Below are 26,995 nucleotides of genomic sequence, written 5' to 3'. Positions count from 1 at the left end.
TACAAATAAGGGGCATTTAAATATTAATTTATTTAAAGTAATTCATTTAAGTCATGTAATATAGATGTGTATATTTTTTTTATTTATAATGAATGGCACTTTCAAAATGGATCTTTGATATTTGTGGAAAATTAAAATGCCGTCCCCCCATTTAGATGCAGTTATGTTTTCTTAAAACCTCTCTTAACAATGTGTCATGAATTGTGCATATCTTCTGTGTCTGGATGTGGAATTTGTGAAAGTGCTGTAATACTGCATATGTAGTAAATAAAAAGATAATTAACGAAAGAGTTAAAAAAAAAAAAAAAAATCTTTGTTTTTGTTTTTTTATAAAGATGGCAAAATGTAATCTAAATTTCCTTACAGCCTGTTTTAGGAGTGAATGCGGAAAATTGCTACTATACAGCCGGAGGGGCCTTTCTGTGTGGAGTTTGCATGTTTTCCCCGTGTCTGCATAGGCTTCCTCTGGGTACTGCGATTTCCCCTACCACTAAAAACATGTGCAATAGGTCAAAATGAATGTAGTTTATTTGTGGTCGGTGGTGGTCGGAGGGGCCGATGGTGCAGACTGGTCGCCTCGCTTCCGTTAGTCCCCAGGGCAGCTGTGGCTACTATAGTAGCTTACCACCACCGCGTAAGGCGTGAATGAATAATGACTATGTGTAGCGCTTTGAGAAACGTACATTTGTACAGCACAATACAAGTGTATTATAATTATCATCATCATTATTGTTATCTGCTGCTCTAATATGACACAGGCAGTGGAATCTATCCAGGTTGGTCCAGGCAGACTCATCAAAATAAAAATTGTATTAAAGGTGGTTGACGGTAGTTTCAATAACAACCTTATGTGGAGGGAAAATGTCAATGGGATGAAACACTTAAGTTCAGTGATAGATTATTGTGTCCAATCATCTCGACTATCACTGAAGGTGAAGGTCAAGATGATTGGATGGCGTAGCCTATCACCTTCAGTGATGATATTACATCATAGGTACAGGTTCTCAGACTGTATAGGAACCTGTACATGTTCTGAGCCATTAATAAGTCACAATTAGAGAGGTATCTGCAGGCTCCACTTGCTCCCTCTTGCACAATACAGTCATATGTTAGTTCATCACATGAAGAAAATGTGCTAACTAGTTTTGCTAAAGTCATCATGTATGTGTGATTATGATTATGTCTATTGTCTATAACCACAAAATATTAACTTTGGTAACTTTATTTTTCACTACCCTTGATACGTTGGAACCTAGTTCAATTTAGCACATTGTAATGTGCTCTGTAACAATGTTACACAGTGAGTGGTGAAACAAACACTAGTGATTAGAACTGCTCTGAATTACGGGTGGCAGGCAGGGAGGCAATGAGAAGGAGGGATTGAGAGTGGAAGAAAAATGGTGCCTTCCTGCGGATGTAGCCATGCCACCCCAGTGCCAGCCAGAACGACCATCTGCCAGTCCAGCACACAGGCACACTCTGTCTGCAGGGACAAATAGTAACACTCTAACTCTCTCCTCTGTTTGTCCTATCACAGAATGCCTTTATGGAGTCCTTCGCCCTGGTACTATGGACAGAAAATGCTGCAAAGACAAATAGTATTGGGGTCAGGCAGAGGTTGTCTGCAAAAGATATCATCACTGGGCTTCATCTCAACCTCTAAAAACAAGAGTGACTTTTAATTTTGACTTATAAGGTGAGGATACATGGTAGCCTCCCGATATACACAGATGGGTGAAGACAACTCACACAGGTGGGAGTCTCTAATAACAAGCATGAGTGATATGAGACAGAAGGGGAGGCTGTGACTGTGTGTTCAAAGGAGAACGAATATAGTATTGAAGGGCTGATACGCAATTAGGTTAGAACAATTTTCTACTGCACATTATTCCAGTTCCAGGTGACTAGAGACTTTATTAGAAACTTTGGACATTGGACTGGGTCTACATGCAGAGACACAGAGACCATTTCAACAAATGTTTAACTGTTAATTATTTTCACAGTGAATAAGTTTACCTTTGCTCCTAGCTTTCAGTGACCTGCATACCTTTCTTTTTTATACCTCCAATTACCTCTTGCAGCCTTTTGCATGCAAATGCATTTCCTCATAAGAATGTTACACCACCATGCAGATATGTGATATCCAGGTTCAGTGTTATTCTCATTACAGTAAATACATTTATAATAATCATAATTATTATTATTATAAATTGGTTTATTTTTACACTCAAAGACACTGTACATCGCATTATTTATTCTCTCCATTCTCTGTGCTGATAAGCTATTGAAGCCCCTGCTGCCCTGTGGTAGACTAACATTCGACCACTGCCAACCACTCACTCTCTCATTACGTTTATACATAGGCCAAGTGGGTGACTTGTGATGTTAAAGGACCCAACAACTGTACCAGTGGTAGCCAGGATTTGAACTGCCAACTTTCCAGTTATGAAACAAGCCACTGTTACCCCACTACTTATATTACCTTTGTTGTTATGGATTACAGGCACCATACAGTGCAATACAATAAACTTAAAAAAATAAATAATAATAGCATACATAAATGTCCCTTTATAAGGCTGACCAGCTTCTCAAATTGCTACAGTGGTAAATTGTTCATGTAGCTACTGCCTCATCTGCACCAATGGCCTCTCTGACCACCAATCGCACCTAAACACCATCTGTATACGAACACTTGACCCCTGCTCACTATATAACTAAAACAAAGCAGCGGCTGATTAATGCACTCAGGAGTGACTCCTCTTAAAACGTCTGTCTTAGCACCATGGTGTCAGATCATCAGTGGGATTCTCTGGAGTCAGAAGACAGCAGGAACTTGGTTTAAGTCATAAGTAAACCTTTGAACATAACTCAAAACACAATTACATAAAATATATTTGCATGTGCTTACCAACGGGGCTAAGGAATCATTAACAAAATGACAAACTGAAAGTTCTTACAATCTATTTCAATAAATCAGCACATCTGCTCCACTAAATTTCATCTTCAATACTGCTGAGCTGTGAAATTAAACTGGAGACAATTATAGTGTGCATATAATAGGGGAGACCGGGTTTGGTTGTAACATGGGGAGAGTTGTAACACCACCAATTCCACCACTCAGGGATAAAATAGGAGTCAAATGATCATATCAGTGTCTACCCACTTCCTCCCTGATCCCCCATGGTGGTTGTTAAGGTTGTAAACAGGTTCATGCAGATTCTATAGAGACAAAAAAAAGATTTTTAGGCAAGAAAGTACATTTTTTGACTATATGTTTTGTTTAGTGCTGATACTATTGCACATAAAACCATTATGACTTACATTAGATTTAATTGTAGTTTCTCAGGCAAAATGTGATGCACATTTCCCCTGCTGATTTCAATTTGGGGTGGGTTGTAACACAACCCTCCCCTCACATACAACTAATTACACTTTGTTGATTGTAATACTTTTACAGAATGCCTAGGTAGTGGAAATGAAAGACTGACAGAGGTGTGCCTTAAAATTTTGTAAAAAAGCATCTGATGAGGTCTCAAATAAGGGTAAGTCAGTCAGATCAGTTACAAAGGCACATGGGATCTGCCATGTAAAACTGAGCAGATACTGCAAAACACAGCAGACGCTGAGAGAAAAGGGGTCCAGTGATCATCCCAGTGTAGGTTATTGAAGCATAAAACAAATCATCAAGTTTTCTCTGAGGTGCAGGAGGAAGTGTTGGCTGACTATTTGACTCAGAAAGTAGACATGTATTATGGACTGACTAAACCTGAGGTGAAGCATATGACAGGGAGAGAGAGAGAGAGAGAGAGAGAGAGAGAGAGAGAGAGAGAGAGAGAGAGAGAGAGAGAGAGAGAGAGAGAGATTGTTCTGCATAGTTCTTTTATTCCAATAAACCTCTTTTTGAAGCTTATCACATGACGTGGTCTCTGTTTTTGTGTCTTTTGCTTAACTGTTACAACATACCCCATCATGCGTTACAACCTACCCCGGTGGGTCAGGTTGTAAGGACCACCATGTGTTTCACATTACCTCACGAGGTCTGTGATATTCTTGCCGAGGTGTGAATTGGTGCCATTTGTAGTGAACAAATGGGTACTTTGTATGAAAATTTGAGAACTGTAGCTGACAAGTTACAGGTGCTGAAGAAAAAAGTGTTACAACCATACTCTGTCTCCCTTACAGAAGGGGCCAAATCCATTTAATGAACAGTTGGGTTGTAAAACACATCTTAATGGCAAAGATTGCTACAAGAGACAGCTTATTTATTTGCAATACAGTTTTAGACACTATCAATCAATCAAACTTTATTTATAAAGCGCTTTTCATACCTTTTCATAAGTCCTTTACAGATTACAACATTTAAAACAATACGCCTGGCACAACCTCCCATATATATATTTTATATATTAGGATTAAATAAATAGATTAGTCAGTTTAAGCTAAAAAAGGTGGGTTTTGAGCCTGCTCTTAAAAACATGAACGTTCTCTGCAGCCCTGAGCTCCTCCGGCAGGTCGTTCCAGAGGCGAGGGTCGCAATATTGGAAAGACGCCTCACCATGAGTCTTTTTGTTGACTTTAGGAATAACTAGGAGACCCCTGCCGGAGGAGCGAAGGGGCCGTGAAGGTTTGTTAGGTAAAAGCAGTTCTGAAAGATAAGAAGGACCAAGACCATTAAGACATTTAAAAAACATTAAAAGAACTTTAAAATCGATCCTGAAACACACGGGGAGCCAATGCATCGATTGTAAAACCAGTGTAATGTGGTCCCGCCTCCTGGTCTTCGTCAGGACACGAGCTGCTGAATTTTGTAAAAGTTGTAAACCTGAGATCCTCTTTTTGGGAAGACCAGAAAGCAGGGCATTACAGTAATCGACACGACTGGTGATAAAAGCATGCATTAGCGTCTCTGTATTGCATGTTTTATTAGATTAGATAGATTTGCATCAGTGGGCAGTATCCCAAAAACTGATGACTTTAAAAAGCCCATAGTGAAAAAATATGTATGTATTGACACACTGAATGGGGGAAAGAAGATTGCTATGCATTTCAGTAAATGCGTAAAACCTATCGGCCAATGGTTCTTTACACAAAGAACCTCCTCATAAAATGCAAACTTCACCTTCCAAGTGCCACGTCAAAATATCTGACCTGTCTTTGACCTTCTAAAATAGATCAAACTAGATTCCATTAAAGGGACTGTATCTGATTTTTTTCTTGCAGTGGAACATAGTTTGTTTTGTCTCCCTTGACATATTGCAAACTCAGACATTTGTTGGAAAAATGCATCAAATCATATTCCATTTGTATCAATTCCATGACCTTGCAGGCTAGTTTTCCAGCATTTCTGTTAAAGGGACCCACAGAAGTGACCCTGAACGTTGCGATATGTGCCTATGAACAATTGGGCGGCTGCAAATATATTAGTAAAGTCTGGAATGAGTTTGGAGCCACTTTTTCATTTAGTGGCTTCCTTTTTCATTGCTGCATTCATTGCTAAAAACAAACAAACAAACAAACAAACAAACAAACACACAAACAAACAAACAAACAAACAAACAAACAAACATACCGCCTATGCTATGCCCAATCCCGTCAGACCTTGGAAGCTAAGCAGGGAAGGGCCTGGTCGGTACTTGGATGGGAGACTGTTTGGTAACACCAGGAAGCCTAGCGAATGTAGTGAGTGAGTGAGTGAGTGAGTGGTTGGTGGTGGTCGGAGGGGCCGATGGCGCAGACTGGTTGCCTCGCTTCCGTCAGTCTACCCCAGGGCAGCTGTGGCTACAACAGTAGCTTACCACCACCGAGTATGGAGTGAATGAATAGTGCAATGTAAAGCGTCTTTGAGTGTCCAGAAAAGCGCTATATAAAACCAATGCATTATTATTATTATTATTATAAACAAACAAACAGACAAACAAACAAACAAACAAACAAACAAACAAACAAACAAACAAACAAATAAATAAATAAATAAATAAATAAATAAATAAATAAATAAATAAATAAATAAATAAATAAATAAATAAATAAACAAACAAACAAACAATAGGTATAGTGCCTTTAAAATAGATTAAATTAGGCCTATGTCTAAACTGGGTGTAAACCACCAGTGGTACAGGTTGGGAACTGCTGCACGTAGCAGTGTCACAGAAACCAAAACAAAACAGCCTATAATAAAAGTTCTGTTTGCTGTAGTAAAAGTTGGGTGAGTTGAGTTGAGTACAATGTTTTGAACCGTAGTCCATTTCAGGAGTGTGTGATGTGCTTCATTGGCCCTACAGGGGGCAGTTTGATGTGGGATACAACTTTACGCAGCTACAACTTCTTTCACTTTTGGGTTGGAAGAAATGATGATTGATTTGTCTCTTCCTTAAGGGTGCTGTAACCCTAAAGTGTTCCAGATTGATTTACTGAAAGAGGTAGTCAGCTGTCAAACTTGCTATCCACTCTCCCATGTGCACGAGGAGGAGGAGGAGGAGGGAGGGGACAGTGGCGGCGCGGGGAGGCAGACATACCCCACACAAACAGCGCGCTATTACAGCTATGAGGAAGTACCGCTGACTGTAACAGCATCTCAACCGGGGTAGAAAGAGGGAGAGCCGAATGAAACCAAGGCTGTGGACTGAACATTTGAAAGGAAGTGTTGTTAATATGTGCCTTACGGAGTCGCGTACTCGCAGCGGTTATGGAGCGAAAAGCTGATGAGAAAAGGGAAGAGGAGGCAGGCTAGACAGTCTGGCGGACAGGTGCAACTCCGCTGTCGCTCTCAATCCGGCAAACCAACGCAGAGCCATGGATTCGCGAAAAGAAAACAAGGTACGGACGCAACCGATGAAGCCCAAGAAGCGCAAGGAGAAGAAGCAAAAAACTGGGAGATTTATACGAAGGAAATCTCTGCGCTCGTTGAGCAATTTCATGGGAAGGATCCTTAAAACTTTGGGCACTCTAGCGCACTTTGGCGATCACGCTGGCACGCAGGAGTCTGAGGATGACGACGGTGGTTTCGGACAAAGCGGGACGGCGGGGTTCAAGGACCCGCATGCCGCTTCCAGGGATTGTAATCATTTGGCGAAGAATAAAAGCAGCACAGCCCTGTCCTCGACCACCTCTCAGGGCTCCGTTAAAGAGCGCCTCTCGCTGTGCTACGGCGATAAGACCCCCGGAGTGCTGGGGCTCAAGAACCACGGCAACACCTGCTTTATGAACGCCGTGGTCCAGTGCCTTAGCAACACCGACCTGCTGGCGGAGTACCTCGGGCTGGAGCAGTACAGGACGGACGTGGGGAGCCAGAGGAGAGTGAACGGGGAGGAGGACCAGTGGAGCGCACGGGACGCGCGGGGAGAGGTGACCGAGCAGCTGGCCTCTCTGGTCCGGGCGCTGTGGACGCTGGAGTACACCCCACAGTTGTCAGTGGAGTTCAAGGTGAGGGGGGTGTTGCTTGGATTGGGGGCTATATTGCATCACATAGCCCGTTGAAATTATCTATTGTTGTCTGGACAAGCCAGCCGCTGTGGTTCATCAGAAGCCTTTTGTTTGCATCAAATTAAAAAGTCATGGAGAGATAGAAGTTTTACACCCCTCTGTCCGCAGTAGGATTTCTGACACTTGGGTCACCTTTGTTTAACCCTTACAGTATCTCACTGTTCTTGAATCTATTTTTACTTACATGTTCTATGTTACAGCTGAAAGTTTTTTTTGTTTTTTTTACAAAATCCAAATTGCTCGTTATTACAGCCCATACAAAAGTTAATTTGCCTTTTCAATTTGGCATAAGGTAGATGAAAAATGTATTTGGGGTAAGGCTGTTTTTTTTATAATATCTTGTTAAAAATGTAAAACTGTGAGTGTCTGATCAAGAAGTGTTTAGAAACTTCAGCTATAACTAAACTTGCTTTAGTGAGAAGTTTCAGCTCTGTTTGGTTACTGATTACATTCAGGCTGGTGTGACTCATCTGTCCAACAGTGCAGCACTTTATGGTCCCGTGTTTGTCTTCACTGTAATGGCCTATATATTAGAGTCTCATAGCAGCATTTTTGAAATCAACAAGTGGTCACACTTACTCATCTCAGTCATGCATGTTGTGTTGGCTTTTACTGTGGGCCTCTAGTCCTCCCTGTGGGCTGTTTGGATGACAGTCAAGCCATCGGCTCAGTAGCCTATACCTGCTCCACTCCATCAATAGCCTGGAGGAGGTTTGGAGCCAGAGACACATGGGCAGAGCAACTCACAACTACTGGTGTGGTGTGCACTCTGCAGATACAGTGCAGTGGGTTAAGTTTTTAGACCTCTGTTCATTATTTCAATTTTATTAGTAGATGTCTGAAGTCTACACTAATACTAATAAAAATGTAAAAAGTGTTTACAGTAACAATTTTACAGTGACAAGTGTTTTTAACAACAGAAGACTTGTTTATTGTTGTGCCATTTTAAATATTCATAAAAGTTTTGGTTTGTGATAAACTTAATTTAGTCAAGAATGATTCCTGAATCCACTGCACAGTATATTCACTAAAGCATAATGATTGTCTGAGCTGGAAAATGGTGCTATGATTCATAGTTGATGTTATTTTATACATTACTTTGTTTCTTGTTTGCCATTTGTCCTTCAATGCTCCTTGTTCCGTCATACCCAGTTGCACTGATACAATATTCTCCACTCATCCCGGGGTAAAAGCAGCAGAGAGGGGAGTGGATGCTTACTGTAGCAAGTGCTTTTAGCCCACAATAGAGAGGACCCCTGCTGTGGAGCCAATGACACTGAGCACTGAGGCAGAGTGCAGACGAAAGAAACACAGGGAGAGGAGGACACATTATCTGTATCACACCACACTATCCCCCCTATAATTGTTATAGTCCTATCAACACCACTCTACATTGTTTACAGGCCTACATATGTCTTCTGGATCCAAATATTTGTGTAATTCTGTATAGAAATAGATACAAAGTATTTAAAAAATGAGAATAAGAATAAGCTTAGCAACCTGTCAGCAAGTTGGAGCAACCTCGAGCTTTTTAACTAAACAAATATGCACAGTAGAGTTAGAACTACATTGCTGTTTGACAAATATTTATTAACTTTATGTAGGCGTTCTGCATTTCTTTCTTGTTTAGAATTAGCAGTGAACTGAACATCCACGCTTGGATGCTTCTATTACAATGAATGGTGGAAGTTACTAAATGTTCTGAGGTTTCACTCTTTGAGCTCAGTACAAGAATTAAAACATTTGCTATATATGTAAAAAAGAAAGAAATATTTTTTTTTGACATACAATACGTAAATCTTGCCATTTAAAATAAGTCAATAAATGCTTGGATTATAGAGCTGTGTATATGATTATGAGCGTCAGTGGACAAAGAGGAGGGTTCAATGATGCTGAAAATATTTTGCAGTCAAAATGATTGTCGATATAGAGTGTACTTTCTTGAATTCATAAGGTTATCATGATGTCTTCTGAAAACTACGGTTTGTAATTTAATGTTAAGGATTGTAGATGAGCAAATAGTGCTTTCAATCGGTCGATCAATCAATTAGTCACTTCAACTTTATTTATATAGCACCTTTCATACATTCACAATTCAGAGTGCGCCATATCAAAGCATTATATTGAAAATGAAATTAGAATGAAAAACTCTCAAAGCTGTCCAAAAATGTATTACAAATAAATAAATTAAAGCATACACAAGGAAACATGATGAAACCAAACAAATAATGAAAAGCAAAATAGATTTTAAAAAAAATTAACTAAAAGCTGCATTAAAAATATCTGTTTTAAGTTTACTCTTAAATATATGAACACTCACAGCAGACCTTCATAACCTCAGGTTGTGAAAAGTTTGTTACTCTTTGCTTAAGGTGTTCACTTGATAAGTCACTAAATTCTATATTGCCCCATTTTCTCAGCCTAGATTGTATCATAGAACTTCTCACTGTAAGGCAATGCAATCTTTATGTGTATTTCAGTCATTTTATTTCAAAAGACAACTCAATGTGCCTCACAGCAAAACTAAAAAATAATGTTTAAAATGCACAATGGAAAATCAATTTTTAAAAATCATAAAAAATAAAAAAAATAAACAAACAAGAAACAAATGGAATCCATGTATCTATCTTAATCATTGAACACTTGCTCCTGTCTCGCGTATTCATGCTCTGTTCCAGACTTTGGGTGCGTAAAACTGGAATGTAGCCTCGCCAAGTTTAGGCTAATGATACAGAAATGTTCTTTGGTGCTAGGACATGAAGATGACTTGTAAACAAGCAGAGCTATTTAAAGTTTATTCTGTGAGCGACAGGAACCTGCACTGAGACCTGGGCACTGGATTAATGTGGTTGTATTTCCCTGGTCATGCCTTGAGCAGCAGCGTTCTAGAGTCTTACGAACCGTGAGCAGCCCACTGTAGTAGTCTAACCCGCTGGAAACAAAGGCCTGGTTTAGATACTATATATATGGCTGCTAATGTTATTGATTTAATGTGAATGTTGAAATTAAAGTCCGTTATTGCCCCGATATTTTGAACCAGATTTTTTTTGTTTTAGAGAGCGGACCTCAAGGTAGCTACTTTCTCTTGGTTTCAGTGTGCCAAAAACATGTTTCTGTTTTATCTGTGCTAAGTTGCAGGAAGTTATTTTACACCCATAAACTAATCTGTTCAAAGCAGTAACACAGTGAATGTTCACCTGCCACCAGTGACACATAGAGATCTGAGCGTCATCTGCATAGTTGGTGCTTATTAGTTGACACAATTTACAGATTGAAAAAGATCTGATCAATCCCTGGGGTTTGTTTCCATTCTGCCCTCAAGGTAAGACACGGACCACTTGAGGGCCTTACCAGTTCAGTAGACCTAACACTGTGACTTTGATCTTTAAGCAATTATCATTAGTCACCTTTGTCAGTGCAATGAGGTTGGCCTAAAGCCTGACTGAAAAATGTCATAGACATCATTTGCCAAAAAGAAATCAGTAAATTGTTGGTAAATTTCTTTTTCTTGGACTACCTAGAACGGCAAACAAACAAACAAACAAACAAACAAACAAACAATATACCCAGTCCTCATTGTCAATAAAAAAAAAGGGGAAAAAAGAAATACATAATATTATAGATGGCCTATGGACATTTCATTAGTCACAATCTTAAATAAAACTAGCAATGACAAAAACAGTATGCCAAACTTAATACGTGATCACAAAATAGATCGGCTATCAAGCAATTTTTTAAAGCTGTTTTTAAAAGCAGAAAATTAAGGTAACAAACTGGTCAGCACACACTTTAGAAATGTAGTAGGCGTAGCATCAAGACAGCATGTACATGAACTAAAGCCTGAGATAAGCTGCTCAACTGTCTTGTCAGTTTTCGATTTAGGTTGACAACAGAGTGAGCTTCCTCTTTACTACCTTGACTTGGAGGATTTAACAAACGCAGTGACTACTTCATCACTTCTTTTTTCTTACACGCTTGGCCGGACACGTCTCTGGGACCAGTGCAGCTCTGTGCTGTGGGAGGACGAAGCCTAGGGTGTTAAGTAGTCCTGCTTGTTTGGAGTGAGGGGAGTGAGTACAGAGATGGATGCTTCGTTTGTCTCTGTCTGTCTTAAAGAAACGCTCAGGGTCACACTTGGAGATGTGAAGAAGTATACATTGTGCATACAAGAGAGATTGGGCTGTTTTATGATAAGCCCCACCTGGGCTGTGGATGGTGAATGTGCATAGTTTCTAATCGTCTGTGAGTGAGAAAAAGCCCCATAGAGACAAAGCATACTGAATCAAAGCTAATTACTGGATAAAAATCTCAATCTCTTTTCAGTGTTGGATATTTAGAAAGGAATATATTTATAAGACAAACATGGCATATTTAATACTAGAAAAAAACGTAATGCAACATTTAAACAGCATTCACACAACATTTTCTAAAATGTAAATGATCAAAATTTCGATATTTTAGTCAGTATTTTATTATACCCTCAAAGGACACAGTGACCAATTTAGTCACTTTTGAGTCATGCTGACGCTGACATATTTATGACCACAGATGTGAATCCTTTCCCCAGTGTCTCATCTTTTTTTCTTACTCATGTCAACCACCTCATGCTGATTTTTGGACAGTTTACTTGGTTGGGGACATTTGCAGCATATATTTTTCCTAAAATGTGTCGCATTGCTCTTGCTCAGTTATTGCTTGTCTTTTTTTTCTTCTTTTTTTTAAATTGAATGATAGGTAATACACAGGTATAAAGTGATGGGTATATAAGATATGAAGTGCATATTTACACAAGTGAGAAGGACACAAATGGGGTACATATGAGGAGGGAGGATTGCGTGATAGGATGGATAAGTAAAGCAGAACTAAATGAAAGGGGTATGATCATATGTGATCATATGTGATCATATGTTGTCATTACATTGACACTCCGAGCCCCGAGCTCCTCCCCCTTGCTTGTCTATCATTGAATACAGGAAGTGTATGTGGGCATTGCGCATTTTGGATTCAGCATAAGCACCAATATACAAAAACAATAATGATAAGGAATACAGCCGCAGGCGGCGATTACTGGCCCTCGTCGACTGCCCTGCCCAGTCGACGAGGGCCAGGGGGTGGTATTTTACACACTCTTAGATTACGGTATTATTGCTACTGGCTTTATGTATAATTTATTTTCAGAGTTGTTTTCTTTTTTTCTTAGTTTTTGGATTTTGGAATGCAATAAGATGATATGGCCGATTGAATAGAGTTATTCCTTTTTGTAGCTAACTGACACAGTGCAAGGATGCTTTTTGACAATGCTGAGCCTCAGTTTTAGTTGAAGTTATGCAGAAAAAAGATTGTATGAATTTGACGTGGGTACGTGAGTAGGTGCACGATCCAAGTATAGTCACACAAAATGAAACATGTTGATTTTCTAAGCGTAACCGTATTTAAATAGGGGAAATGTGGAAGAGCTTGGTCGCTTCTAACTTCACCCCTTTTGGCCCCATAGAGGAGAGGCTAAATGCTAGCAACATCTTTGGTCTTTTTGCGTGACTGAGTGCACACGTAAAGACCAGACAGGTACATATCTCGTCTCAGCTCAGGTAAGAACATATCTCAGTATGGAAAAACGGTGGCCTAAGCCTTTAAAATGTTACTGAAGTTTGCCGCACAAAATCCATTACAGTTTTCATAATTATTTGGATCCCGATAAAGCCCACTCATACAGAATAACCCACATGACCAGGGACACTAGGGACCTTCTTGCTGTCAGGGAAGAGTGCTAACCACTCAAGTACTATACTGCCAAGAATACCAAGACCAGATTAACGCAAACTGAAATGGTGGTGTCTGGTTTCTGAATTGTTTGGTCGGCTGTTGAAAAATGCGTGGCCAAATGCAGCAGCCCACAGTTACAGAGTGTCTCCGATGCCATTCTGCCACACCAGTAGTAATGAGTATAGTCTTTGTGTGTACCTTGAAGTCATACCCTGTCATCATTTGTCAGTATCAGTCCTATGTCCACAACTGCGAAATGCACCCGAGCCTGTTTGTCGAGCCAGGGATGGAGAACAAAGTGTTGTAAATAGGACTTCTGTGACAGAGAGTGAGAGAGAGAGGCTGTGGTTTTTGTGTGTTTATAGTAAATTCCTGACCGAGCTGCCCTTAGAGCCATCCCTGTTTACAGAGAGGCACTATGACTGTGATGGCTGAAGGTACAGAGAGTGTGAGAGCATGGTGAAGGCCCTGACCTGTGAATAAACCCATTTGAGACTCCAAGTTTACTTATTCTTTTACTTGTTTTTAGCACTTGATTTGAACCACGTTATAATAGCTCATTCTATGTAAAAACAAATCAAAGACAGTCCAGTGAATGTGCCAAGGCAACACTTCAGGCATGTTTTTAATGAGGGAATGACACAATAACATGATGTAAAGCTTGAAAAAGTCGATTTGGCATGATACCCCCCCTTTAAGAATATTCTCAGTTGACTAATTGGGCATTTAAGATAATAAATAATACTGTATTGTATCCTTAATGCTGGTCCCACTTTAAATGTAAAAGCACGCTCCACAAAGCTTTGTTTGATAGAATTCATTATGGTGCTAGTTCGAGACACAACAGACAAGTTCTCCTTGAGAGCACCCACATAATGTCAGTAACAATGCACTTAAGTCTGGAAATCACATCCTCGGCAGTCTAGACTGATCAATAACGTCTACCTAAAGCAGTGCTCCCTCCATTTGAACCCTGACGCCCACCTCATCCCTCTGCTTGAGCTCTGAGTGTTTGTTCAACAAGCTCTCAAAAGCCTACTGAGGAGTCAAGGTCGGAAACAATATTTACTAGAAAGTTTAACATCTCCGACATCTGGTCTCTGTTCTATTCCTACATACTGTTGTCTGTTTGCTATCATTTCAAATACGTTATATTGCAATGACAACAGTGGACAAAACCTTTACGGCTTTCATTTCTTTTTGTTAGCAAATGTGGTTCTGTAGCATAGGTGTGATTTTCTTTTTCTTTTTCTTCTTCTTCTTCTTTTTTTTTTTTTTTTTACCAAAACCAGCATTCGCAATAAATAAATGAAAATCAGGGTCAGCATGAAATGACATCCAACTTAGACCCACCTCAATGTAAATACCTTGTTGAAATTACCCTCTTTTGTTTACCCAATACCCAATAACTTTAATTCAAGATAGAGACCAAAACTATAGAGATAGTGATTTGATTCAGATTAGTGTTGCCTAAAAAGTTGCCCCATTTTTCTTATTTGAAGTTACTCTATATCCTTGTGTCCTCTTTTGCAGCTCCCCACAAATACAAGGCATATTCAAGTTCCCCCTGAGACAAAACAGTCATTTTGATGCTTTTCTATGTCCAGATCCACTTGCTGCACTGTTATTTTAGTCTTTCTCTCCATGCACGGCTATGTCACATTCAGTTTTGAAATCTGTCACTTGCTTGGAGCCACTTCCTCACTTCACATTTTATGGGACAACTTTATGGTCTATTACCACTCCCCATCTGTCCGTCATCCTGTTCCCTTGTTGTCCGTGCTTTGTGGATTCTATGATGTTGATTAGGTTTTGCCTGTTTTTTTGTAAAACATAGAGCAGCTCCATGTAGTGTTGTGACGTTAATGGCCGACTCTGATCTTTTGATCAGCTCTTTACCATCATGAACTGTTTGAACAGATTTCAATTGTGAAAAGAGCTGTTATTATGCTAATAGACTGTTAGCATAATGACAGACCAGTAAAACCTTTTTGTGCAAAACATTATTTGTGCCTGTATGAGCCTGTTTTGTTTAATTGAGGTACACATTTATTCACAAAGACATTTAAAAAACAGTCTTGCAGTAAGCTTGGTTGATTTCAAAACTAACCTCTCTCAGCAATTAGTTCTCAGAATAGCAGCTTAAAAAAATAAAAATAAACAATATTAAAATCAGCCAGTTTTGAACAGATCTTTAAAACGAGTGGATCCCAAACATTTGGCTCCCCATTACAACTACAGCAAGTACTGAAGTGCGTGTAATGTGCTGCTTTTTAATGAGCTGGATCCTGTCAAGTCACACAGTGATGGAGCGAGCCAAACAGGAAGGTAGACATCCACTGTACTAGTGTGAGTTTTCTTTTCATTTTGTCCATCTGACTCATTGGTGCTGCACTGTTTTAGATTGATTCTTGTCGCACCTGGCACTCTCTGCAGATATTTTGAATGAGTCTTTGTTGTTAGAGACTGGGGAGAGAAATCACATCTGAAAATAGACAGGATTTTATCATCGATGTGTCACAAACTTGTTGATGCTTCCACTGTGAAAAGTGCTATTAATGGTGAATTAATCGGTTAAGTGACTTCAAAACATATCTTTATGTATTATTGAGTAACTAGATGTAGTATTTTTTCTTTTCTCCACTGAGTGTACAACCTCATTTCGCCTAGTTGCTCACTAGTTAGAGCGTTCACCCACAAACCTAGAAATTGGTGGTGCGAATCATCTCCCATAAGTACTGCCTCTGTGTCTTTGGGAAAGACACGTCCCGACCTTGTGTGAATGTGGTGTATGAGTAATTGGTGGTGATCTGAGGGGCCATGAGCATGGGCAACTATGGCTACAGCACTAGCTTATCAGCAATGAGTATGGAGAGTTAATAATCCATGATGTTGTAAAGCAAATGAGCACCATAAACAGTGCTATTTGAGGAAAATGCGTTATTTTTCATAATGGTTATTTTCAGAAGGCCCATCTTGGGTGAACTCTCCCTTCTTTTTTTCTCCAGTATTTATTTATTGACATTTTCATTTTTAAAAGGCATATAGCTATATCAGAAATATACTGAGCCGGATGGCTATTAGTTGGCCTTGCATAGAAGCAAAAAAGAAGTTTGTCTGCTTTTAAAAATGTATATTTTCTTAATATGAACAAAAATACCTATATTTTTCTGTCCTCTTCTTTACTAGAGCATAGTGGCGAAGTACGGCTCACAGTTCCGGGGGAATTCTCAGCACGACGCACTGGAGTTCCTGCTCTGGCTCCTGGACAGAGTTCACGAGGACGCTAATCCCAGCCACAACAATAACAACAGCAGCGGCAGCAGCAGTATCAAGGCCAAAAACAAGGTAAGCTGTGTTTATGTCTGCCCGTTTGTTTCAGTTCGAAACTGTGCCTACATATTTTTTTGTTGTTGTTGAAATTATTAAAAAGAAAAGGGGGTGGGGGGGTGGGGGGGGGGGGGGGGGGGGGGGGGGGGTGATGATGCAATGCTGACTATCCAGAGTGTTTGGACTGATAAATAAGTCCACCTGTAAGGTTATAATTATATTAGTGGTGGGACTCGATTCAATTTTGTATCGAGTGAATTATGGCCTTTGTAATGAATTAATCACAATTAATATTAATTCATTAATTAATTAATTATTAATATGGGGGCAGACATTATAAGTTTTCACTTCTTTCTGCTCCTTTTCATTAATGTTAAATGCTGTTGTTGCATTTGTTTTTAAATGAATGAAATAAATAATAAAATGACAAAAAAAGGAAAGAAAAATAATCTGCATTTATTTATTTAAAGGTATATTTTAGATGCTTCTTGTGGAGACGTGAGGCCTGTGTGATCATTTCTAACACTTGGAGAATTAGCTTTTTAAATAAATTTAAATAAGTTCAACTGTGAACAAACAAGATTGACAGCCAAATTGTTTTTGGATTTTTACCTAAGCAACATCTCGCAGGAAAATGTAAACTGAAAAAGTGTCTGTGAGACTGTGCCGCTCAAGTAAAGAGTGATTAATATTTTTAATCGCACTAAACCTTATGTAAATAATTAATCTGAATTAATCGAACAAAGTCCCAGCCCTAAATTATATGTTTAACATGAGAATCTATGAAGCGCTCTCTCTTTCCTAATATAAATCAGTTTGTGCCATGGTTAACACAAATGCATGCTTGAGGTAATAATTAGATTGTTATGTGTTCCTTCCTTCAGGTAGATTTTCACCATTAGTAATGTTAGATCACACAGTAATGTTATGGTTAAAGGCACGGTGTACAATAGATTTTCCAAAGTAAAGTGAAACTCTGTCAGAAATGCAGATTTTTTTGCCTTATTAGTAATTGGTAGACTACTAAAACTAATATTGTACATGATTTGCTATTGCATGTACTTGTCATGTAAAATGGGTTTGAAATTTGAATAGATATTATGTGAACATCATATCTGGGGTACAAGTAATGTTAATGAAAGTGATAATTATAGCAGCGTATAAGTAATCTTTATTATACTGCGTAGACTTCGTGACCTTGTCGGGTACGGATACATATTGAAGCAGATGGAGGTGAAATATGCACTCATCTACTGCCTGCGTGTGAGAAGTGAGATGATCTTCTCTATCATAACCTTGTTTCTGGACTGAAGCCAGATCTGGATGTGAACAGAGAGGGAGGCAGTGAAGGGCAGACGCGTCATGAGTGAACTGATGACTTTTATCACTGCGAGAGTTTGACATCAACGCCCACACACTGACACGGACTGTAAAATAGGCTTTTGATAGATGCACTTACTACATCAGCACGGAAAGCTGTGAAGTGTGAAGCGCAGGATAGATTTGCGAGATGAGCATGACCTATAATGAAATTACTGGAAATATTTAGAAATGAGCCATGAAAGTTTATTTTTACTATTGCAAGTTAAGTTCACCTTACCTAAACCGCTCTGCTTTTGTATTTGTTCATATTTGCCTTAAGCTCACTTGTTCGAGTCAGACGGAAACAACTACACAATGCACTTCCATCTAAACTTGCTGACTTTTTCCCCCGCAAAACCCAAGGCATAATTGCACAAATCTGCTGAGGTTGTTTGAGTTGAGGATAAATGCTCTTTTCTTTAAGCCTCCAATGTGCTGTGCTTAAATACGTGGGGTTCACAAGTATTAGTAAGAGCAATCATTTGGAACTTTTGCTGATTGGTTTTGCTTGTTTTAAAAGGACAGGTTTCTGCTAGTAATTAGATTTAAAGATGCAGGTTTATTGTATTACTAATTCATTCCTCACAGCATGGGCGTAAAATGTAAAATGTAAAATATTCAAGCCTAACTAATGCAACCTATTAGACCCCCTGAAAAAATTTGCCTCTCGACACCCCCAATATTTTACGTTACACCCTTGCCTCACAGTACGATAGCTATTAAAGGTCTACTTCTTCTTGGTACTAGGGCTGGGAAAAATTGCTTGACAGAAAAGACAAAGGGAGAGAGGGATATTGTACATCCAATTACACAATGAAGTACAATTTTTTCGCTCAAACGTGGCTGTAAATACTGTTTAAGTGACGCTAGCCCGCAGTTAGCTTTGCCCGTTAGCCTGTTAGCTTCCTCTTCATGATTCCATTAGTGTGTATTGGTGACTCCGACCCGGTGCAGGAAAAGTTGCAAGTCTTTTGTCCAGAGACGCCAGGGGGAGATGAAAAAAAAAACAATCATCCCATCAACACTTGTATTGCCTCCAGAGGGACTGTGAAAAGGATTTATTAAGGTAAACAAGTTACTTAGTACTGCTTTAACCAGGAAAGTCCCACTGAGATTAGGAATCTCTTTTTCAGGGAGTCCTGGCCCCATGTACAATAGGTTCCCCTATTGTACATATTTGTTGTGTGTAGGGGAAACCGGAGGAAACCTACGCAGACACGGGGAGAACATGCAAACTCCACACAGAAAGGCCCTTCTAGCTGTGAGGCATGAGCGCTAACCTCTGCATCACCGCCCGCTTCCTCACCGCTCTCTGATATAAGTGCTTATCTGCCGCGTTAAGTCACAGCGTGTCCTCACAATATCTCGTAGTGAGACGATAATTAAAGTCTCACCGAAGGGCAGAGGGACAGGCGGCTGAGAGCAGATTTGAAATCTGAGCTGCGTAGTGTTTGGAGCTGCGCTGAACAGGAAAGTGACTTTGATTGCTCTGTCTGTCACTGGGCTGTGCTGAGCCCACAGAAACACCACGACGTCAATGCTGCTCCTGTCGATCTGACAGTCAGAGATCTTGGCCTCCTCTAAGCTAAAGTTGTATTAAGTTGTGAACAAGTTCCTTATCGTTCTATGTATTTTCACTAGTGCTTTTATTGTTATTTTAAACAGTTTCTCTCCCCTTTGTGGCAGCTGATTTGTTTGCGCAGAAATGAGGACTGAATCACCTGTATTTGCTCAGATAAACATTATGGTAAGAGAGAGATAAAACATAAAGAAACAAATACGATAAGGTATGGGACAGAAACATTTTTGTTACATTCACTTTGGTGCAAATGGTTAGCTAAAACGAAATTTGCAATCTTTTGAGGTCGAGTCTGCGCACCAGAGTGTGGTAGCCTACCTAAAACCAAACAACCCTGTTCCTCAGTTTGTTACTTTTGTCTTAACTTCATACGAGCTTTGTCTAACATTGTTTTCCTTTCGACATGTTCACTTTGCCTTTCCCCCCGCGTGGTGCTATAGAGTCCTATAGACTTGAGGCTGGTATAATACGTTATCTCTGAGCTGGCTTTAGGCTCTTAGTGAAGGCACCCCAGTATAACAACAACAACAACAACAACAACAACAACAACAACAACAACAACGCAGCTCTTTTTACACAGAACAAACAAGTTCACAAGTTAAACAGTCAGTCCACTATAACAACTTCTCTCAATAACGACATGCTGCTTGTAAGAGTAGCTTCTTACATTCTGTGTACATTGACAGATCTGACAACCTCCTGACGCTGTGCATTGTTTGCTCTTTGCTTATTTATTCATGGTTTGTTCTGTACATTGTGCTCAAGGATAAACAGTGTTTGTTGGTTGTAAAACATATGTTGGATTGTTTAGTGAGATTATGTTGCAATTATTGCCTGTTTAACTCGTGCTTTAAAGTACACCTCAACGTGTGGTACTCCGGCATTAAATTAATAAGTAATAATTGGTTTCTATGGCACCTGTCAGCGGGTGATGAAGATTAGGCCGTGAGGTTGGATTCATGATTCAGTTTAAAAAATGCATGTTATTGTTAGAGATCATCTGTATAGATCTTATTATTGGACGGCCTCCTGCGTTAACAGGGTTTACATTTAAATTATTCAATCAATCAAACAATCAAGTTATTCATTTAAAATACACTTGTGGAAACACTTTGAGGATTTATGGCTTGTTCTTTGTTGAGCTTTTTTTTGTATGTTTTATTTCGCTTTGTTGTCAATTCTACCATATGTACAGCACATTCAAGGGATCAAAACTGCATTATACTCAAACCACTGGTGAAAACAACATCAGTTACTATATACTGGACATTATCAAATGTAGTTCGGCTTCACGAGAGCTTAGTGGATGAAGTTGTTGTTCAATCACTTGGACCTGGCCCAGATCGAGTTTTCTCCCTGATGCCAGGACTGAGGGCTTGAACTTCAACTTACATTTTTCACCTCCATCTTTAGGAGCTATAATACAATCAAGTACTACAATCCAATCTGTACTACATCATACAAAGATCAAATGTCTCAGTGCAAGCGCATTGGCTGGCTCAGGCTGGCCTGTAAGGCAGTGAGGAATGCAGTCATCTCCGTACCACAGCGCACCAGTGTAACCAGTCGGCTGACTTTCCTCTAAGAGTGGTGACGTAACAGTGGACATTGTGAACACACATAAAGCACCTCAGTTATGCTAATCCTGACCACACTAGGAGCTGCACGACTCACTGGGCGAACTTCTCGCTCCAGTGGCGTCCCATCGGCGGCATTCCTCTGCCCTTACCATGGGACCAACCATGGCTTTGTACAGTGGTTCTCAACTGGTGGGTCAGGACCCAATGGTGGGTCACGGGACCATTTTCAGTGGGTCACAAGAGTACATTCCTTTCAATATTTATCTTCTATAAAAGTGAAACATCTGAATCTGTTGTTTTGGTCATAATTTCCGCTTTATCAGATTTATTTTACTTTTATTCAACATTCATTTGAACTTTCTTCTCTCCTTCTATTGTTCTGGCTAATGTTCGCTCACTGGAGAATAAAACAAATTAACTGATTAGCACTTCCCAGAAGATGGTGAAGGACTGTTGTGGAGCAGAGGGAGCTGCGCTGGAGGAAGATTAAGGAGGAGGTGGAGCTGGCCAGTGCAGGACACCACGCTATGAAACAGGAACAAACCCAGGAAGCGGGGCCTCGAGGATCATAGGCGCACTGAAGGCAGCCTACCGGTTTCCTCCGGGTGCTACAGTTCCCCCAATCCCCTGCTGGTCAGGTTGACCCACAATGGCAGCACGGCTCAGTCGCAGCGGCTTAGGACTAACACCTGAACACAACTGAACAGTTGAGAACCACTGGCTTAGTGCACAATTACACGTGCTGTTGTCCTTTAGTGGTACAGTGATGCAATGTTAAACACTTGGACAAGGACAAGATTTTCAGATGAAAGATGAAAAAGATGGATACGCTTTAAAGCCATGCTGCGTCATCGACAGAAAACAGACTGAATAAAATACAAGCATCGCCACAACAAACATTGATTTGCCGCAGGTTTGATAGATGATTACTACCATTTGTGTTACGATCAGCGTTTTGACGACCTGGAATGCTCCGCAGTGTGGTAGTGATAGTGATTCTTTATGATCATCGCAAAGGCAAAGGTAATAATAAGATAAGATAAGATAAGATAATCCTTTATTGATCTCACAAAGGAGAAATTCACTTGTTACAGTTGACGTTCAAGAAGATCACTCAGAGTTAATAAAGTGCAGCTGATACATAGATTATTTCACATGTTACTTTACAGTCTTATTGTACAGTCTGACAGCAGTGGGGATGAAGGCTTTGCGGTAGCGCTCCGTCCTGCACTGAGGGTGTCTCAGTCTGCCACTGAGAGAGCTGCACAGCTCTTCTGCAGTCCCGTGCAGTGGGTGGGAGGTGTTGTCCATGATGGAGGTGAGCTTGGCTAACACCCTCCTGTCACTCACCTCCTCCACAAAGTCCAGGGGGCAGCCCAGGACGGAGCTGGCCCTCCTGACCAGCTTGTTCAGTCTGTTCTTGTCCCGCTCTGTGCTGCCCGGGGCCCAGCACACGGCAGCGTAGTGGAGAGCAGAGGCTACCAGAGTCATAAAAAGTCCTGGGCAGAGGCCTGCTCACTCCGAAGGACCTCAGTCTCCTCAGAAGGTGGAGGCGACTTTGGCCCTTCTTGTACACGGAGTTGGTGTTGTGGGACCAGTCCAGTTTATTGTTGAGGTGAACACCCAGGTACTTGAAACTGTCCACCTCCTCAATGTCCTCCCCCTGGATGTTCAGCGGTGTGTGCGGTAGTGGCTTCCTCGTGAAGTCGATCACCATCTCCTTCGTCTTACTGGTGTTCAAGCACAAGTGGTTGCGCTCACACCAGTCCACAAAGTCTATGATGACTGACCGGTACTCCAGGTCGTTCCCCTTAGACACACAGCCCACGATGGCGGAGTCGTCGGAGAACTTCTGGAGATGACAGCTGTCCGTGTTGTATGTGAAGTCCGATGTGTAGATGGTGAAGAGAAACGGTGAGAGGACGGTGCCCTGAGGGGCCCCGGTGCGTTGCCCTGCGCCAGCTTCTGCTCCAGCTTCTCACCATAGTCCTTCTTGGCCTTCCTGATCCTCCACTGGAGTTCATGCTGGACTCTCCTCTGCTCCTCTCTGTCCCCTGAGTTGCCCTTTTCTTTTGGTTCAGGAGGGCTTTAAGTTCAGGGGTCACCCAGGGGTGGTTGTTGGAGAAACACCGTACCTTCCGGGTTGGTACAGTGTTTTCCACACAGAAGTTGATGTAGTCTGTGATGCAGTGGGTCAGGCCGTCGATGTCATCTCCATGAGAGCTGCAGATCATGTTCCAGTCTGTAGTCTGGAAACAGTCCCTAAGTCTCTCTTCAGCCTCTTCACTCCACACTTTTACAGACCTCTTCTGTGCTGGCTCCCTTCGCACCTTGGGTGTGTAATCCGGCCGCAGTAGGACGAGATTGTGGTCTGAGCGTCCGAGCGGGGGGAGGGGGGCAGAGGTGTAAGCGCCCTTCACGTTAGCATACAGAAGGTCCAGGGTCTTATTGTTCCTTGTGTGACACTTAACATACTGCGTGAGTGTGGGGATAGTGGCGGAAAGAGAGGCGTGATTAGAGTCACCGGTGATGAGCAGCAGGGCGCGGGGATGACGCATCTGGGTCTGGGTCACGGTACTGTGGATGCGCTCACAGGCTGCGGCGGCGTCAGCCGAGGGGGGGATATACAAGCACAACACGACCATGTGTGAAAACTCCCTCGGTAGATACCTAGGCCTCATGCTGACGACGATCATCTCCAGGTCCCGGGTGCATATCTGTTCTTTCACGTGCGCGTGGCCGGGGTGGCACCATCTCTCATTCACAAACACAGCTACTCCCCCGCCTTTCTTCTTTCTGCTCCCCTCCACACACAGGTCTGCGCGTGAAAGTTTAAATCTGTCCAGGGAAACCACAGAGTCCGGTATATTCTCGTTCAGCCACGTCTCCGTAAAGCACATCAGTCCGCATTCCCGATAAGCCCTCTGATGTCGGGTTAGTGCGTCCAGATCCTCGGTCTTGTTCGAGATGGAGCGCACATTACCCAGGATGATGGAGGGTAGCCATCTTCTCCTCTTGCGTCCACCTCTACAACCTCTGCGTTTCCTGCGTATCTCGTTGGGGATCACCGGCCTCTCCACATGCATGAGAGCTGAGTCCTTGAGTCCAAAGAGCTGCTCCCAGGGATAAACAAAGGGACCGCGTGTGTCACCGTCGCAACAAGAACAACAAGAAGGAAGTCCTCTTAGAGACTCGGATCCCAAAAGTGCCGAAGACATCACAAATAAAAGGGAAAAGTGCAACAAAAGCAGCTTCCCATGTGCACAAATGCACAATGTATAGTCTACTTAAGATTTTTTTTTTAAAACACGTCTATAAATAAAGATAAGAGCAAAAAGTAGGAAAGAGGTAACTGAGCCGAAGTAACTAGCAGCCAGCAGGGGCTGGCGCCATAGCAACAATTTGCTCTTTCTGAAATTCTGAAATAATGGAATAATGGAAAATATACCAATAAAAATCCCATAATCCACAGCTTTACTTCCAGTGACCCTAGAGCTGTTGTTAACTCTCCAACTTTCAACATTTTTGCTATTGAGGATTTCTTTCATTCAGTCACTGCTTCCACGTCATTTCAAATACCGGTAATTGGCTTTATGATTGGCTTTTTTTCCTTGATGGCTTTTGTCACAAGTCAGTCTCAGATAATATAGACCCACATTTTCAATTCTTTGTGTCACAGTCCAGTCATGTATTGCTCGGCTTCTCCCACTACATATTCATCAAACTTGTAGCACTTGCTCACATTCCAAGTCACAATCCTTAGACATTTGTAATCCTTCCCAACAACTGCTTTGTTTCATTTTGTGATGTGCTCATCAGCAAAGGCGACTTGTGATGATTTTGCTTTCACCTGTGCTGAGTGATGTGGTTATTTTATCAACATTTGGACACAGTGGATTGGGTCAGCTAATCCCACAGAGCTACGCGCTTCACTCTAATAGGATTTACTCAGGTGGGGGCTGGAGAAAGTGTGGACAAAAACCTCAACATATATCCTCAGTATTCACACTCTTTCCTGTCATGATTCATGGATAATACTCTTAAGCTTGTTGGAATGCCTTTTAAAACTCCCCAACCTGACGTAATGCCTCCATCTGTCAACATTGAATATTTTCATTCACTCCACCACTTCTACGCTAAATCAACCTCATTTACATCCCATTCACCTGTAAATGATATTAATGCAATATATACCTTTTCACTCCATAAAGGTGTGCACTGTGGCCTTGGTCGACTTCGGTAGGCAGACAGAGTGAAGCATATTTTAAAGAGGGGGTATTATGCTTTTTTCAATCACATAGCACCAGTCTATAGCACACTACAATGATGGCGCAACCTTCTGTTGCTCTGTAAATGCAGTAAATTAAAATAACTGCCTTGTATAAAATTGCTCTCTCAAAATGGCTGTAGTGAATGTCTTGAAATAGGCCTCTGTCTCTTTAAGAACCTCTGACCCTTTCCGACACGCCCCCTCCACACGCTGTCTGTGGCATCAGTGGGGAGGGGGTTCTGCTGAGGAGCAGTGGTTGGTTACTCGGCTGGTGACGAAAGCTCGGAGGCGTCTCCAGGAGGTGGAGGCATGTTTTTAATGAGGGAATGACATAATAACATGATGTAAAGCTTGAAAAAGTCGATTTTGCATAATAAACCCCCTTTAATAATGCAATTCAATTAATCAAACTGAAAAATGAAACTCAAATGACTTATTGAGGCATGCTTGTGTTATTTTCCAATGAGAAATTAACAGTGTCTTGTACAAATGAATTAATATTTCAAATTAACACTGCAGAGACTGATGGACAGTCACAGATTTGTTAAAACATTACGCTGGATGTGAATGCTCTACCAGAGAAAATGTCTGTGTTCGTTAGGATAGTAGTTTTTGTTTTTACTTACTTTGGTCGGGACAGTGCATGTTTATGAACACACATGGGACTCATGCATTAGGGCTGAAACGACGACTAATTGATTATTGAAATAGTCGACAACTATATTAGTAATCGATTAATCGTTTTCTGGCTCACACAGAGAATGGAGAAAATTTACATTAAAAATGAAGCATTTTTGTGGAAAACCTACTTTCTTTAGGGTCTGTAGTGTTTTTTACATTGTAAATTTCATGAATAGAGCCTCCAACAAACATTTCCCTTTAGTTTACTCCATCAACACATCCTCAAGCAGCGCCACTTAAGCTATATGTGAAAAAAAAAAAAAATGTAAATACAATTTTCCTTCACCATTCACAGCCAACCGATTAATCGTAAAAATAATCCACAGATTAATCGACTGCAAAATAATCGTTAGTTGCAGCCCTATCATACATGTAAACATGCCTCGCTGGATTAAAGCTAATTTCCATTTGTTGTCACATATTCTCACACGCAAACACACTTTCTTTCTTTCTGGCCTGATACACACAGGATACCTACGCAGAATATATGCAAACTCCACACAGAAAGGTTCCGTCCAGACCAGGGATCAAACAGGGGACCCTCAACTGTGAAGCACGAGCGCTAAACGCTGCTTCACCGCGGCGCCCAATCGGAGAGGAAGACCAGCGGCCGTTAGAAAAGTCCCGTTGAAGGTCACGCGCTGCTTATTGCCCACACAAGATACTGTTATGGTATTTTCTTATACCAGTACCATACATAGTTTACCATACTATAGTTTATACAGTTCCATCCTGGGCAGAGGTGGGCGATGTTTTTGTAAACCATCAGAAATAGGCAAAGAAGTCCTGATAAACATCTCAATTTAGATTGCTTTGTCGCTCAAAAACATATTTTGCTTGAACAAACTATTTAAAAAAACGTGACGGGTCAGGCAAAGAGTGGTTCAGAAGCCCCTTTTGAGAGACCAACAGGCCCGTCTAATCGTGAGGCCATCCTCCCATGGACCC

General features: G+C 41.1%; 1 protein-coding gene across 1 annotated transcript in view; it reads left to right on the top strand.

The window, feature by feature from the left end:
* Positions 1-6,487: 6,487 nt before the first annotated feature.
* Positions 6,488-26,995, top strand: part of usp43a (ubiquitin specific peptidase 43a) — a 67,342-nt gene continuing 46,834 nt past the window's right edge. Inside the window, exons 1-2 of the mRNA XM_079554320.1 lie at positions 6,488-7,422; positions 16,435-16,593. Coding sequence (XP_079410446.1) covers positions 6,793-7,422; positions 16,435-16,593 — 789 coding nt within the window. The 5' untranslated portion in view covers positions 6,488-6,792. The remainder of the gene's footprint in view (positions 7,423-16,434; positions 16,594-26,995) is intronic.

The sequence above is a fragment of the Gobius niger genome, assembly GCF_951799975.1.
Source record: "Gobius niger genome assembly, chromosome: 3".
Lineage (NCBI taxonomy): Eukaryota > Metazoa > Chordata > Actinopteri > Gobiiformes > Gobiidae > Gobius > Gobius niger.
The sequence above is the reverse complement of the archived record's forward strand: the minus strand, read 5'-3'. Positions and strand labels throughout refer to the sequence as shown.